We start from the raw sequence: 15,388 nt of genomic DNA on the forward strand, positions 1-15,388 counted from the left end.
CCTTCTTATTGACAACCCTCTGTGTGAACAAGTTTCACCTCATCTCTGTTTAGAATCAGCAACCCTTCATTTTTAAACAGTGACCCCTGGTTTTAGACTCTTCCAAAACAGGAAATATCCTTTTCATATTTATTCATCAAGTCAGCTCAACATCTGATATGGTTCTTGATTAGTAAGGGGATCAAACATTACAGGGAGAAGGCAGGGGAATGAGGTAAAGAAACATATCAGCCATGATTGAATGATTCAATGGGCCGTATGGTCTAATTCTGCTCCTATATCTTATGGTCTTACGGATATGTTTCAGTCAGATTACTTTATTTAAACTCCAGCACATACAAGCTTCATCGATCTAAAATGTTTCCTCATAAGACAACCTGCCTATTCTAAATATTACTCCAGTAAAGCTCATGTGAAATACCTCCAACACATGTACATCCTTCCTTCATTAATATTGTACACAGCACACTAAATTTGGTCTCACCAGGGACCTATACAACTGATGAATAACCTCTCGACTTATGTATTCAATTCCCCTAGCAATAAACAATAACATTCTAGGAGTTTTCCTAATTCCTTGTATCTGCACATTGACCTTCTGTCTCTTCATCCAAGTGGTTGATAGAAATTGTAAACAGTTGAAGCCCCAGAACTGACCCCTGTGGCACACCATCCATACATCTGCCAGCCATAAAAAGACTAATTCATGCCTACACCCTGCTTCCTGTAGGCAAGCAAATCTTCTATCCATGCCAAAATGTTACTCTGCATTTTCATTTTCCGCAATAATCTTTGATGTGACACCTTGTGAAATGCCTCTGGAAAGCTCAGTCCAGTTCTCTCGCTGGTTCACCTTTATACGCTGCACACGTTCTTTCTTTAAAGACCTCCAAAAACTTGATCAAACATGATTTCCCCTTCATTAACCACATTGATGCTGCCTGATTACTTTGAACTTTCGATAGTGCCCTGCTATGATGTCTTTAATAATAGTTTCTAATGTTTTCCCCCTGTCAGATGTTTAGCTAACAGACCTGCAGGTTCCTACTTTCTACCTTCCTCTTTACGAATAAAAGAGTTACATTCGTTATGTTTTGATCTTGTCTTGTCGGTTCCTACATGGGCCATGATGAGTGGATTTTCTCCCTCCCTCCCTCCCTCCCATCATAGTCACTAGGGTTGGTTCAGTACAAGTGATGTAGAAATGTGTCACACTCTGGCAGAAAAATGAGCAGCTTTCCCTGCCGGGAAGGACAACTGAAGGTGACAAGTCAAGGAAGCAAAGTTTGAACAGCTCAAGGCTGACACCCAAAGATGAATCAGGGATGGAAATGACAAGTGATGGGGAGTGAATGCCTGAGGGATCCAAGGGTTTGTTTATGGTCATGACATGAAATGCTCGTCTGAAGACATTGGCATTACCTATAGACAGGGACCAAAGAACAAAATCTTCTTCACTTAACAGGGCGGGGTGTTTCAATGCTTCAGAATGACAATACCACCCATCAAAGGGCAAGTGAATACTTTGGAAACAAGATTATGTTAAGGCAATGAGAATGGAGCAATGGAAAATACTGACAATAAAACAAGACAGTAGTGAAAAACATTTATAACATCAATCAATAACGTTTCAGGAAAAATCTATCCAACTGGAAAGCAAGAACAGATCACACATGGTAGATGAATACAAAACTGGCAGGAAAATTGGAATGAAAGAATAAGAGCCACTCAGGTAAACAGCAAATTAGAGGATGATGATTGGGAATACAAAGAGGTTGGGAAAATGTCAAGAAAATAAGGAAGACTGCAAACAGAAAAGACAAAATAAAATGAACATAGTGCAGAGATAGAAATAAAAGATATCAGGTTTGGGACAGAGTCCCAAAGAGATACACTTGATAAACATATAGACCATGAGAGCAAAATGGCAAAAATATTTAATATTTACTTTGTCTCTTTATTTACTGGAGCAGCTAATATAACATTGGATTGTATAGGATTTACAGACCATTCCAGCCTCCAGTGCATGCCAGCACTTATGTTCCACTCAAGCATCCTTCCATCTCTCTTCATTGAATTCCGACAGGGCAAAAAGAGATCATTTGGCCCATTGAATTTTCACTGACCCTCTGAAGAATATCCCACCAAAATCAGCCCCTATCTCTATCGCCATAGCCCTGTATTACCCATGGCTAGTCCACCTAACCTACACATCCCTGGATACTATGGGCAATTTAGCATGGCCAATCCACCTAACCTACACATCTTTGGACTGTGGGAGGAAACCCACACAGAGACCTTGCAAACTCGACAGACAGTTGCCCGCGGCTGGAAGTGAACCTGGATCTCTGATGCTGTGAGGCAGCAGTGCTAACCACTGAGCCACCTCACTCCATTGTAATTTGCTATTCCCTTCTCCCTTATTTGCTGCCTAACTTCCCCTGAAATCCTTATCAGAATCACAGAGAGTTACAGTACAGAAGGAGGCCATTCAGCCCACTGTGTCTATGCTGATCCTCTGAAGGAGAAATGCACCTTGTACGACTGTCCTGCCTGTTCTCTGTCTCTGTAAAATTCTCCATTTTGGGTAATGACCCAGTTCCCTTTGAAAAGCTCAGTTACCCATTCCTTTTCCAACTTCCCACACGGGACGTTCTAGCCCCTAACCACTGAGAGTGTGAAAATATCTTTCCACATATCACTTTGCTTCTTTTACTAATTCTTTATTTTAGCACTTTTTACTTATCCTTTAACAAATTACTTTGGCCAACTATTCTGTTCTGGTTCTCAAAACTTCTAACCAATGGGAATAGCTTTCTTTTTGTCTCCTGTCCAGATCTTCTCTCAGTCTTCACACCTCCAAGGGGAACAGTCCCAGCTTCTCCAATCCATCCTCATCACTGAAATTCCTTATCCCTGGAACATTCTCAGGAATCTTCTCTGTATTCTCTTTGATGCCTTCCCATCCATCCTACAATGTGATGCCCAGAACTGACAAAATACTCCAACTGATGCTGAACCAGCTGTTCATACAATTTAATAACACTTCCTTGCTCTTGGACTCTATGCTCCTATTACTAAAACTGAGGAAACTGTATGCCTTATTTATGTCTCCACCTGTCCTGCCAACCTCAATAATCTATGCACATATACCTCCAGGTCCTTCTGCTCCCACATGCCCTTTTGAGTTGTATCCCTTATTTCATCTTATCCCTCCATGTGCTTTGTACTGAAGTGCATCAGCTTATATTTCTTCACATTACGCTTCTGCAGCCTATCACCAATTTAAAGTTTTACACTGCCCTCCTCATAGGTTACAATGTTTTCCAACTTTGAAATTGCTTTGAACACCTAGATCCAGATCATTGGTATATATCAGAGAAAGCAAGGGTCCCAAGACTGACCCTGGAAAAATCCAGTACAAATCTTATTGCAATCTGAACAATATCCATTAACCATCACTCTCTGTTTCCTGGCACTCAGCCAATGTTGTATTGATGTTGCTACTGCCCCTTTTATTCCACAAACCCTAAGTTTGCTCACAAGTCTGTTGTGAGACATTGTTTCAAATGCCTTCTGACAATCCATATACACCACCTCCACGGCATTACCTTCATCAACTCTCTTTGTTACTTCATCAGAAAAAAACTACCAGTGAGTTAGTTCAATGTGATTATCTTTTACAAAATCTATATGTCCACGAGGCTATCAATTTGGTCCAAACTATTGTTTCTAGAAGCTTCCTCACGCCCCGGGGTGAACTGACTGGCTTATGGCTGTTGAGCTTATTTTTCTGTGCTTTCTTGATCAAAGGTGTAATATTTGCAATTCTCCAATCCTTCAGCACTACCCAAGTATAAGGAAGACTGGAGAATTGATGGCTACAATTTCCATTCTTACTTCCCTCAGTAACATTGGATGCATCTCATCCAGTCCTAGTGCTTGAGAACTTTAAGTACAGGCAGTTTCTCCAATATCACTTCCTTATCAATTTTAAACTGTTCTGGTAACTGAAATACCTCCTCTTTAACCTGACCTGGGTAGCAACTTGCTCAATAAAGATGGATGCAAAGTATTCATTTAATACCACAATATTATCACCCGCCTCCATGTGTAAATCTCTTTGTGATCTCTAATCAGCCCCGCTCGTCCTCTTACCAGTTATAGGCACTTAAAAGAGTTTTGGATTCCTTTCCTTGTTATCTGCCAGTCTCTGTTCATATTCTCTCTTTGCTTCTCTTTTTCTAATCCCCTCTTAAACTTCTTATTCAGCAGCATTTTCTGTTATATTGTCATCAGGCAAAATCATAATTAATTAACTTTAATGAATTATTTCAAGAAGTAATAGAAAGGGCAGATAAAGTAATGCAGCAGGTGTAATATATTTAGATTTTCAAATGGCCTTTGATAATGTTCCATATTGGTAGATCGTTGGTCTAGTTGTATTATCGTTAGACCATGTATACAGAGACCCAGGTAATGTTCTGGGGATCCGGGTACAAATCCTGTCAGGGCAGATGGTTGAATTTGAATTCAGTAAAAATCTGGAATTAAGAGTCAAATAAGGACCATGAAACCATTGTCAACTGTTGGAAAAATCCATCCGGTTCACCCAAAGGGAAATCTGCCATCCTTACTTGGTCTGGCCTACGTGTGAATCCAGACTCGCAACAATGCAGTTGACACAACTGCCCTCTGGGTAATTAGGAATGGGCAATAAATGTTGGCCTGGTCAGTGATGCCCACATCCTCTGAACAAATAAAAAAAGAGGCACATAATGTTGGAACATATATAGTCAGGGGATAGATACACAATAGGTAGAAAGCTGGTGAGGAAACAGAAAGCAGAGAACAGGGTTTTAAGTTGCTTATTTAAGCTGGAAAAATATTGACATGTAGTTTCCATATGAGGATTGTAGAGGAATGGTTGATCTAATTAAATACCAAAAGAACTGTGGATGCTGTAAATCAGGAACAAAAACAGAAGTTGCTGGAAAAGCTCAGCAGCTCTGGCAGCATCTGTGAAGAAAAATCAGTTTTTGTTTCGGGTCCAGTGACCATTCCTCAGAGTCAGTTCTGAGAATGGGTCACCGGACCCGAAACGTTAAGTCTGACTTTTCTTCACAGATGCTGCTAGACCTGTTGTGGTTGATCTCACTCCAGAGGGTTCCACAGACTCCCGACCCTCAGAGAGAAGAAATTATTCCTCATCTCCACCTTTAAAGAGAGGGCCCTTGTCTATAAAACTGCACAACCTTATTCTAGATTACCCCGCAAGGGAAACAACCTCTGAGCAGTTACCCTGTCTGAACCTCTCAGCACCTCGCTTCAATATGAACATGTTTCAGTTAGAATAAAATCATTCATGGGTTGTGGCCATTGCTGGCAATTTATTTTTTGGCCATCCCTTATTGCCCAGAGGGTGGTCAGGAGTCAACCACATTGCTATGGGTCTGGAATCACATGTGGGCCAGGCCAGGTAAGGATGGCAGATCTCCCTCCCTAAAGGGACATTAGTGAAGCAGATGGGTTTATGACTATCAGTAGGCAGACAGTTATTATTCTTCAATTCTTTATTCTTCTAAACTCCAATGAATATAAGGCCAAATTGCTCAACTTTTCCTCAGCAGACAACACTTCCCCATGAGGAATCAGCCGAGTTGAACCCTCTCTGATATGTCTCCAATGTTTAAATAAAAGTTCTGGAGACTGTGCACAGTATTCCAGGTGTGCTCTGAGCGATGCCCTGTACAGCTGCAACAAGACTTCCCTGGTTTAACAGTCCACCCCCTGCTTGATAAAACATTTACTGCAGCCTTTCCATTTGCTTTTCCTATTCCCTTACTGGAGCTGAATATTAACTGTTTGTAACTCACTGACCATGACACGCAAAAGCCTCTCTTTCCAACAGCAATCTGCTTTTGTATTCTTCTTGACAGTCACAGGAAACCTCTTCACTCCCTGAGCCTCTTCAATTCTCTCTCTCCCTCTCTTTCTGTCTGTGGCCGTGCCCTCTCTCCATCCCCATTTCTCTCTCTTCCCTCCCTCTCTCCGGATTGATGTCACATCCTGTAGCTGCTCCTGGATTCAGCTCCAGCTCCGACTTGAGGGGATTCGCTCCGGATCCTCGGCTCCCGGTGCCCCCGGGGCTGACATGCGGCTGCGGCCGGGAGCCTGAACGGGACCGACGTGCCGAGAGAGCGGGGGCCGTGCGGAGACACCGGCAGCGGAGCGGGAGAGGGATGGAGCCGGAGCAAAGGAGGGGGCGCGGCCGCGTCCGGATCCTCACCCTCGGGATTCTGCTGCTCAGCAGCCAGCTCAGCCAGGTACCGGCCCCCGGCCCTGGGGGTGGAGGGGAGAGGGTCCGGGGAGGGGGCGGGGATATGGTCCCGGGTGGGGATGACGGAGGGGTGTTGATTGAGTCTACCCTCACCCTGGGGGGAGGTAATTGGTGGGGGTGGGGGTGGGGGGGGAGTAGGTGGGGGCGGTAATGAAACAGGGCCTGGTCTCCCGGTTTGAGGGCTCCCGACTTTTTGTTGGGGCGTTGGGGGTGGGGGTGGGGGTGGGGGTTGGGGGGCGGTGTTGTAGAGCCTGCGGGCTACTTTTTTGGCCCCGGCTTTGTGTCTGGGACGGCCTCCACGGAGAATGGCCTCCTGGGGGAACAAGAGTGAGACTGTGGAGGCAAAGTGATTGTGGAAAAATTACTGCAGCAAACTTAATCATAACTCGTTCGGAAAGGAGTAATTACAGAAACGATCGTATTAAAAGCAGTTTAAACCCAGAGGAGGCAAGGGAATGAGAGGAGAGAGAGAAATAAAGAAAAGTGAGGGGGGTGGGGGCTGGTGAGGGAGAGACAATGAACGGCGGGAAGATAAGGAGTTAAATTACAACGGCGATGAGAGAGAGGGGGAGATGGAAACAAAGTCGGAGAGAGGAAGAAAGAGAAGTGAAGAAGTTAGAGAAAAGATGAGTGGCAGAAAGGGTCAGAGCTGGAGGCTCAGGCGGAGGACGATAGAAAAGCGGAGCAGATCAGGACCACGGAGAGCGACAACGTTGCCGTGAGAGGCCAGAGCCGGGAGCTGCCTATGTCCGACTCCCGGATAGATCCAGTGGGGAACTCAACAAGAGTGTTGGTGGGGAATAGTGTTGGTATATTTATGGCGAAGCTGGATAACCGTATGGGAGGGGTGAGGGGTGAGGTGTGGGGGTGGTGAAGGCCTAGAAGGGTTGGGGGTAGAGTGAGGTAAACAGTGGGTGGAAAGAGTTTCATGTGACGTTGAAACACCAGCACGAAGAAGATGGGCCGAATGACCTGTTTCTGTGATGTAAGTACTGTGTTACTGAGACAGATGTAGTCACAGGTAGAGAAGAGGCAGGAGAGTAGAGAGAGTAGCAGAGGGTCATTGACGGTAGTGGAGAGTAAAGTAGCCTCTGCTTCTAGCGGGAGATTGTGCAGTGTTTGATCTGAAATCTGCTGGAACTAATTAATTGTTGCTGCAAACTGACTGCTACGAGGTTAGTGGTGGTTAGTGGTGGTTATTGGTGATTAGTGATAATTAGTGGTAGTTAATTATGGTTAGTGGTGGTTAGTGATTTCATGATAGGTGGTGGTTAATGATGGTTAGTGGTGGTTGATGATGGATGGTGGCGTTTGGTGGTTTTAATGATACTTAGTGGTGGTTGGTATGTTAATGATGATTTATAATGGTTGGTGGTGGTTAATGATGGCTAGTGCTGGTTAGTAGTGTTAATGATGGGGTGCGCAGTGGTTATAAATGTTTAGTAGCGGTTAACGATGGCTAGTGGTGTTAGTAATGGTTAGCGATGGTTAATGTTTAAACTTGTCTTTCTATATTCCTGATCAAGATACTGACGAACAGCCTCGTTGTGTTTAACCCCATGATTTTTACTGGTTGCAGATGTAAATCGTTGATTAGGTTATTTTGTGTAAATATTGGGAGACATTAATTTTCTTTAGATAAAGTTTGCTGAAAGATAAACTTCATGTTTGCAATCATGTGAGATTGTCTGCTGGTTAACATTTCTCGGTGTTTATTCAGCGTGTGGTTTGCTCCTTGAGCTGCGGCTCGAATCCGGATCAAATGGTCCGAGGTTCGCTGTACCACCGCCTGCAGCCGCATGGCGGCGACATAGTCCACCCTTTGAAGTCAACGGGCTGCTCATCCTTAAAGTGATAGGCCTCTCCATCCTTAAAGTGTCCAGCCACTCCCGTCCTTAAAGCGACAGGCCACCCAATCCTTAAAGGAACTGTCCACCTCCTCCTTAAGGTGACAGGCCACTCCGTCCTTAAAGTGACAGACACTGCAAAATGAAAAAGGTACGGGAAGACAATCTAATCCATGCACTATCACAGCACATTAGATCTTTATCTTCTCTTATCCATTCTCCTCCACCAAAACCGTTTCATGGTGACATGACTGTAATTATCTTGAGTGAGAAATCTGAAAAATACTCCTTCAGAAACTGGGCTGGTGTGAGAATGAGGCTATATAGTAGGCCTCATACTGTTTACAGTCTGCCTAGTCAGAGAGTCATAGGGATGTACAGCATGGGAACAGACCTTTTGGTCCAACTCATTAATGCTGGCTTGATATCCTAACTTAATGTGGTCGCACGTGCCAGCAGTTCGCCCATATTCCTCTAAACCCTTCCTACTCCTATGCCCAACTGACAGCAATCATTCACCACAAACTTTATTTGCTCTCTACTCTGTGTTTGAAGTATCACCTGGATGGGAATCTCTTGAATTCAGTTCCCTCTCCACTAAAACTCAGCTGACCACTGTAGACATACACGATCTACAGAACATGGATGATGTCAGTGTTGGCGCCTATTCTGTACTAGATTTTCAAGCTACTCTCTATCTCTTCACTTCCTTATACAAGAGATTTGTTCTGCCCTTGAATATGTTTAAAACAAAACCCATTTCAACCCACACCTGGTCAGTCAAATATTCCACCTCATGTAAAGATTGAAGGAGAATCTACTGAGTATTTCCAAGGTTTTGGAAGCCACTCCTCAAGGAGGTCACCATTGACAACAAGAATCAACAGTGGATCAGTTACACCAGCTCAGCCTTTGACAGACTACGTCAGTAAGTGTTTGACAACAAAGACCTACACAGGTCAACAACTGTGCAACAGAGCAAGTGCTATCACCATGCTCCTGTTCTGCAGTGAGACTTGGGTCATGTATTAGCAACATATAAGAGATATAGATTAATTCAATGCCTGTTGCTGCACTTTCTGGATTCAGTGGGATTCAACAAATGTTAGTGTCTTTTTTGAAGTTAATTCTACCAGCATTCAGTCATGACCAGCAAACCAACTGTGACCAAGTAGCCACTACATCCGGGTGGCTGAGAGGTGTCTCCTCCATCAGGTCCTCAAATAACTAGTGTCCTAGGGAGGACAGTGTAACAAATCGCAGCATTGACTTCAGTACCATCTCACTGACAAACCTAATCACCTGCAGATGTGCAGAGAAAAATTGTGCATTGATTTAGCACGATAAATCAGTATATATCTCAAAACATTCACAGGAATGAGGGAGTCCATCATTGTCGGAGGGACAATGCTGAGGGAGTGTGGCCATGTTGGAGGTCAGTAATCAGGGAGAGCCACACTGTCGGAGTTTAGTTTGTGCTTTTCTTTCCCATTCCTTGCCTTCGAACATACAAGGCCCTGAGCTGTGAAGTTCCCTCTACGTGTTCTATGGCGGAGCTGCTACCTTGCTGCTTTCCATGGTGCTGACTTTGCTCCCCAGCTGAGGGAGCTACTGGTGGCGGCTTGCTGCTGCAGTAAGTCCGAGAGATGGCTGCAACATGCTCTGACAAACCGACCATGCCCAGTTTCCATGGCAATACCATGTCTTGAGCATTCACTGAATGCTAAGATGCTGAAGCAATAAATCTTTCCAGATTCTGAATCGTACAGCAAATGCAGATTTCATTTTACACTTTGTTGAACCAAGCTGACCCTCTCCGGGGTACGGCTCCCACACACACTGACTCTCACTGGGGTACTGTCCCACACGCACTGACTCTCACTGGGGTACAGTCCCACACACACCGACTCTCACTGGGGTACAGTCCCACACACACTGACTCTCACTGGGGTACAGTCCCACACACACTGACTCTCACTGGGGTACAGTCCCACATACACTGCCCCTGAGTTTCTGACTGTGATATGAGAGATGCCCTGTGTTCGTTGTGGCTGTGATCATGGGCGGGACTGGAGATAGGGATCGTGGTGATTGGACGGAGCTGCAGTCGGTGGGCGGGGCCAGTGTTGGGGGCGGGGCTGTCTCTGCCGCCGCTCCCGGGCCGCAGTCAGTCGGATGCAGGAGGCGGTGAAGGCAGCAGTTCTGGTTCGGTTAGCCCGGTGCACCTTGTCGCTGCTGCAGCATGTCCCGGTGCCAGTGGCGGCCGTGCCCCCCGCCCCGGTGATGCCGGTTTCCTGCTGCCTTTCCCCGCTATGAAAGATCCGCAGAGCCCCCGCAATGACGGTGCCTTTGCTGAAGATCGGAATCGTCCTGAGCACTATGGCTATGATCAGCAACTGGATGTCCCAGACCCTACCCTCTCTGGTTGGCCTCAACGCCACCAGGCTAAGCGCTGCTAGCGCCGGGAGCCTGGACCGCAGCACTGGGGTAAGGTGACTAACTGGACGGTGACGGGGTAACTGGGGGGTGAGGGTTTTACTGGGGTTGAGGGGGTCATGGGGTTGAGGCTTTAACTTGGGGGGTGCTTGAGGTGTGTATGTGGAAACAGGTGAGTGAGTAACAGGGGTGTGTAAGGGAATGGGTCTAACAGAAGGGTAATGTGTGGTGGGTAACGGGAGTGAGCGAGTTGGGGATGTCAGGGTTGGGGGTCTTGGGAGTAACAGAAAGGTAATGGGGTAAGAGTGATAATGGGTAAGAGAAGGGTAAGGGTTGGGTTAATCAGTGAGTGTAATAGGAGTTGGGGTGCACCGAAAGGGGATTCTGGGGTAAGGGGGCAGGGAACAGGGCAAAGGAGTGAAGGGTAGTTGGGATTGAGACTGGGAGCAGGGCGTGGAGACTGTCATAATGACAGTAAGTGGAATAATGTTGGGGTGGAGGTGGTTGGGAGGGGTCACTGAGTGATATGGGAGGGGTTGGTGTGTGGGAGGGGAATGGGTGAGGGACCAGGTTAGGATGAGGGAAGGGCTGAGGGAGAGGATCAGTGTTTGGGAGGGGATAAGGATGAGGGAGTGGGTGAGGATGAGGGAGGCAATCAATATCTGGGATGTGGTCAGCATGAGGGATGGAGGGTGTCAGTGTGAGTGATGTGGTGGAGGTGAGGGTGAGAGTGGGGGTGAGGGTGGGGAGATTGGCAAAGAGAGATTGTGTTCTGCTGCTGGCCATCTGTAGGTGGAGTGTTTTCTGTGGGAGCATCAATTGGGTCGGGTCTGGCCTTGTGCTCTGTTTGTAAATCAGACCCCAGTTATCAATTCCACTTTTAACCTTCGAATCTGACAGAGACATTTGTTTCATGAAATCAATTCCAATGCTGGCTTCAGTATAAGGCACTAAATGGTAGTGTTGATGTCTTTCTGGAGCTAGCCCTGTTGCTCTTGAACGAATCAGCAGTTTGTGATTTTTGCCATAAGGCAGAGCATGGGGGAGGCTGAGGGGTGGAGGAGTACAGTGTGTGTTACAGTGTGAAAGAATCATGTAAATTATACTTAACAGAAACAGGCCATTCTGGCACTCAATCCTCCCATACCCCCTATTCATTTCAGTCTATCAGCCTCTCCTTCTATTCCTTTTTCCTTCGTGTTTATCCAGCCTACCCTTAAAAATAATTTATACAATTCACCTTCACCATTCCCTATGGGAGCGAGTTCCACATTCCTGCTGCTCTCTGGGTGATGAAATTCCTCCTGAATTCCTGATTGGATTTGTTAGGGACTATGGTGTAACCAGTCCATTTTTAGATTTGTCCTTGGAACTTGTATTTGTGGTATAGGCAGAGGAGAAACAGCAATCAGACCTGTGCATGGTATTCCAAGTGTGGTCTAACCAAGGTTCAATATCATTTTAATGAAGCTCTTCCACTTTTTAATTCTATCTGTGTCCAAATAAATTCTAGTGAGTACTTCTCTGTGGTTTTACTCGGTGTCATTCTTTTTAGTGATTTGTCTCTGTCTCCCCAGACCCCCCTCTGATCCTCAAATCCATTTGAATTGTTATTCTGCAAGTGATATGTGACTGTTTATTTTAACTAAAATGTGATGCTTCACAGCTACCTTTGTTGACATTAATTTGCCAGTTATATATCCACTCTGTATTCACCTTTTCTTATAATTGAAGAAGACATCCCTGACTCCAGCCCCACCATTTAGTTTTGTCTGTGTATTAATTCTGTTTTGGATTCCAAGCGACTCTGAAAACAGTGATGCTAGCACAGATCCATTTGAAAACCTATTTCCCACTCTCTGCCACTCAAACTGACTGTCCTTTACCCTTGAACCAAAACAAAGAACAATGGATGCTAGAGATCTGAAACAAACAAAAACAGGAACTGCTAGAGAAACTCAGCAGGTCTGTCAGTATCTGTGGAGGGAAAACAGTTAACTCTATAAAAACCGAAAGAACTGCAGATGCTGTAAATCAGGAACAAAAACAAATTTGCTGGAAAAGCTCAGCAGGTCTGGCAGCATCTATGAAGGAAAAAACAGAGTAAACGTTTCAGGTCTGGCTCCAAGGAAGGGTTACCGGACCCGAAATGTTAACCCTGTTTCTTCCTTCACAGAGTTAACTATATTCTCTGTGTGCAGATGCTGCGAAACTTACTGACTTTCTCCAGCAATTTCTGCTGGTATTTGGTATTCTTTACTCTGCTCTGGTTGCTATCTTCAGTCAGCTAGACAGCCATTCTACTATTTGTCCCTGACATTGCTTGCTCTGAGTTTATCTCTTCATCTGATACATGACATCTTACTGAAAGCTCTTTAGAAATCTAGGTACATTCCATCTCTTACCTTACTCTTATCAAGTTTCATTCCCACTTCTTGAAGGAATTCAATAAAGTTGGTCAGACAAGACTTCTTTTGGAAATCCATGTTGGCTGTTCTTTATTATATTTCATATTTCCATGTGAGGCTGCAGATGACATTCTAAAATTCAACAGGGTGAGTTAAATTGGGTAAAGATGCAAAGAACAATTTATTAAATTTGCTCCTGTGTAGTTTAAATATCGATTTTTAAATTATTAATAATTAAATATTTGGCTTTTTCAGTGGATGATTGGTGCAATCAGATGATTTGACAGAGAAACCGTGCAAATGGAATTGATGTCTTGACATTTAAAGCATCCAGAATGGTTAGGCAAGGGTGGGAAAGATCATTTATTTTTGACTTTAATTCTGAAGTGTTCAACCCGTAGCGAACTACAGAGAGGCTTGGGATGGTTAGCTCTGGTGCATTCTTGGGAAATGCTATCTATTGAACAGAGGAGCTCTCATCAACAATTGAACAGTAGGTTTGTAGACTGTGGACAGGTGGGTAAGTCAGGGGACAGTGTGAGGTAACTCTGGAAACTGTCTATGGATTATTAGGTGCTGCTACAGGCATGGTCCAGGCGGTGGATGTTTGAGGTCTGAGAAACATTAAGGGGGCAGGCAGCACAGATTCCCATGCACAGGCTAAAAACAGCAGCCAGACACAGATGGTGTGACTGGTCTATGGTCCAACACAATTTTATGGTGTCTGGATGTGTATTCTGTAAGGCTGGAATGCACTCTGAACCCCTGCTGCATTTGTCCTTTTTATTATCCTTGAGTGGTTTTGTCCAATCAATCCAGTCTCCAGGGGGTGTCTGACTCTGTTTGTTGCTGGCTTTGTGTCATTCGCTCTGATTTGTTTGGTCATTCTCTTTTTCTCGCTGTCCTGCTCCAGGTATTACCAGACAATGCTGAAGATGGTTGGCGTGTATTCAGCTCTGCCCCAGACAGTGAGGGCAGGTGTATCTGCACTGTGGTGGCACCCCAGCAAACTCTCTGCTCACGTGATGCCCGCACCAAACAACTGAGGCAGCTCCTGGAGAAGGTAAGGCAGTTCCACAGTGTCTAGGGTCAAGCAGAGACCACTACAACCCCTCATCCTCCTTCACCATCCCCCAACCCCCCTCAACTCCTTCCCGACCCCCACCTCCTCCCCACTATTCCCACCCCCTTCTGGAATGGAGTGAGGAGGCAGTGGCACCAGGATAACGGGCCAGACAGGTGACACATTGAAAACCTTCAAATTGCACCTGCCCTTTAACACATCCTTGCCTTTCAAATCCAAATCTGCCTTTCAAATCCAAACCTACCTTTCCCAAAATCTTTTGAATCCAGTTTGTTTTCCAGGCAAGTACCAAACAGCACTTTGCCAGTTTCACACTTGACACCCTGCAGGATCATGATAACTCTCTCTGTCTGTCTGTCCCTCTCTCTCTCTGTCTGTCTGTCCCTCTCTCTGTCCGTCTGTCTCTCCCTCTCTGTCTGTCTCTCTCTCTGTGTCTCTCTCCGTCTCCCTCTCTTTTGCTCTGTTTGCAGCCTCGAATATTGTTAACCACACCACACTCCTCCATTCTCATGGGATTAAAGAAGAATACAGCATTGATGGAGGCTATTTGGTCCATCTGGTGCATGCTGGTTCTTTCACAGACAAATCTAGTTAGCCTCAGCTGGGTGGAGCAGCTCTTGCCTGGTTACATTCTTATTTCTGCAATCACAGCCAGATGATCAGCTACCTTGTGATCCCTGCTCCCCGAGGATCTCTCATTGTTCCTCTCTGTTTCTTGCCTACGTGCTCCTCAATGAGATCATCTGGGAGCTCTGTAGCAGCTCCCCGAACAATGCCAACAACATCTGGCTATATCTAGCCACCGCCCATTTCAATTCCTCTCTTGGCTGATTTGCCAGACCTGCTTATCTGATTTCCAATATTGGGCAAACAGAAATTTTCTGCAATTAAATATTGGCAAGATCAAAGCTATGACCTGCTCCTTCTCTGCAAACGTTGCAAATTTCAGTTGTCTACGTGGTTTCTATTCCTGGAAACTGCCTTTGGTTCATTTGAGCTATTTGCAGCCTTGGTGTCGTATTTGATCCCCAGCTCAGTATCTGAGCAGATATCCACACTGTCACTGAAGTCTGATTTTCAGCTTGGTAATGTTACTCTAATCTACACCTGCCTCAATCGCACCCCCACCTCCCTCTCTCTTCTCCCCCCTCCCTCTCTCTTTTCCCCCCTCTCTCTCTTCCCCTCCTATCTCCCCACCTCTCTATATCTCCCACCACTCTCTCTCCTCTATCCCCTCCCTCTTTCTCTTCTCTCCCCCACCTCTCTCTCTCCC

General features: G+C 45.4%; 1 protein-coding gene across 3 annotated transcripts in view; it reads left to right on the forward strand.

Annotated features, from left to right (window-relative positions):
- The first annotated feature begins 5,868 nt into the window (after nucleotides 1-5,868).
- Nucleotides 5,869-15,388, forward strand: part of LOC109938478 (noelin-like) — a 31,789-nt gene continuing 22,269 nt past the window's right edge. Inside the window, exons 1-2 of one of the 3 annotated variants that reach the window (XM_048613620.1) lie at nucleotides 5,869-6,326; nucleotides 13,945-14,094. In XM_048613620.1, coding sequence (XP_048469577.1) covers nucleotides 6,060-6,326; nucleotides 13,945-14,094 — 417 coding nt within the window. In that variant the 5' untranslated portion in view covers nucleotides 5,869-6,059. Of the gene's footprint in view, nucleotides 6,327-10,371; nucleotides 10,675-13,944; nucleotides 14,095-15,388 lie in introns of those variants that run through there. The other 2 variants (XM_048613618.1, XM_048613619.1) reach the window with 2 other exon arrangements.

The sequence above is a fragment of the Rhincodon typus genome, chromosome 28, assembly GCF_021869965.1.
Source record: "Rhincodon typus isolate 14 chromosome 28, sRhiTyp1.1, whole genome shotgun sequence".
NCBI classification, from domain to species: Eukaryota; Metazoa; Chordata; class Chondrichthyes; order Orectolobiformes; family Rhincodontidae; genus Rhincodon; species Rhincodon typus.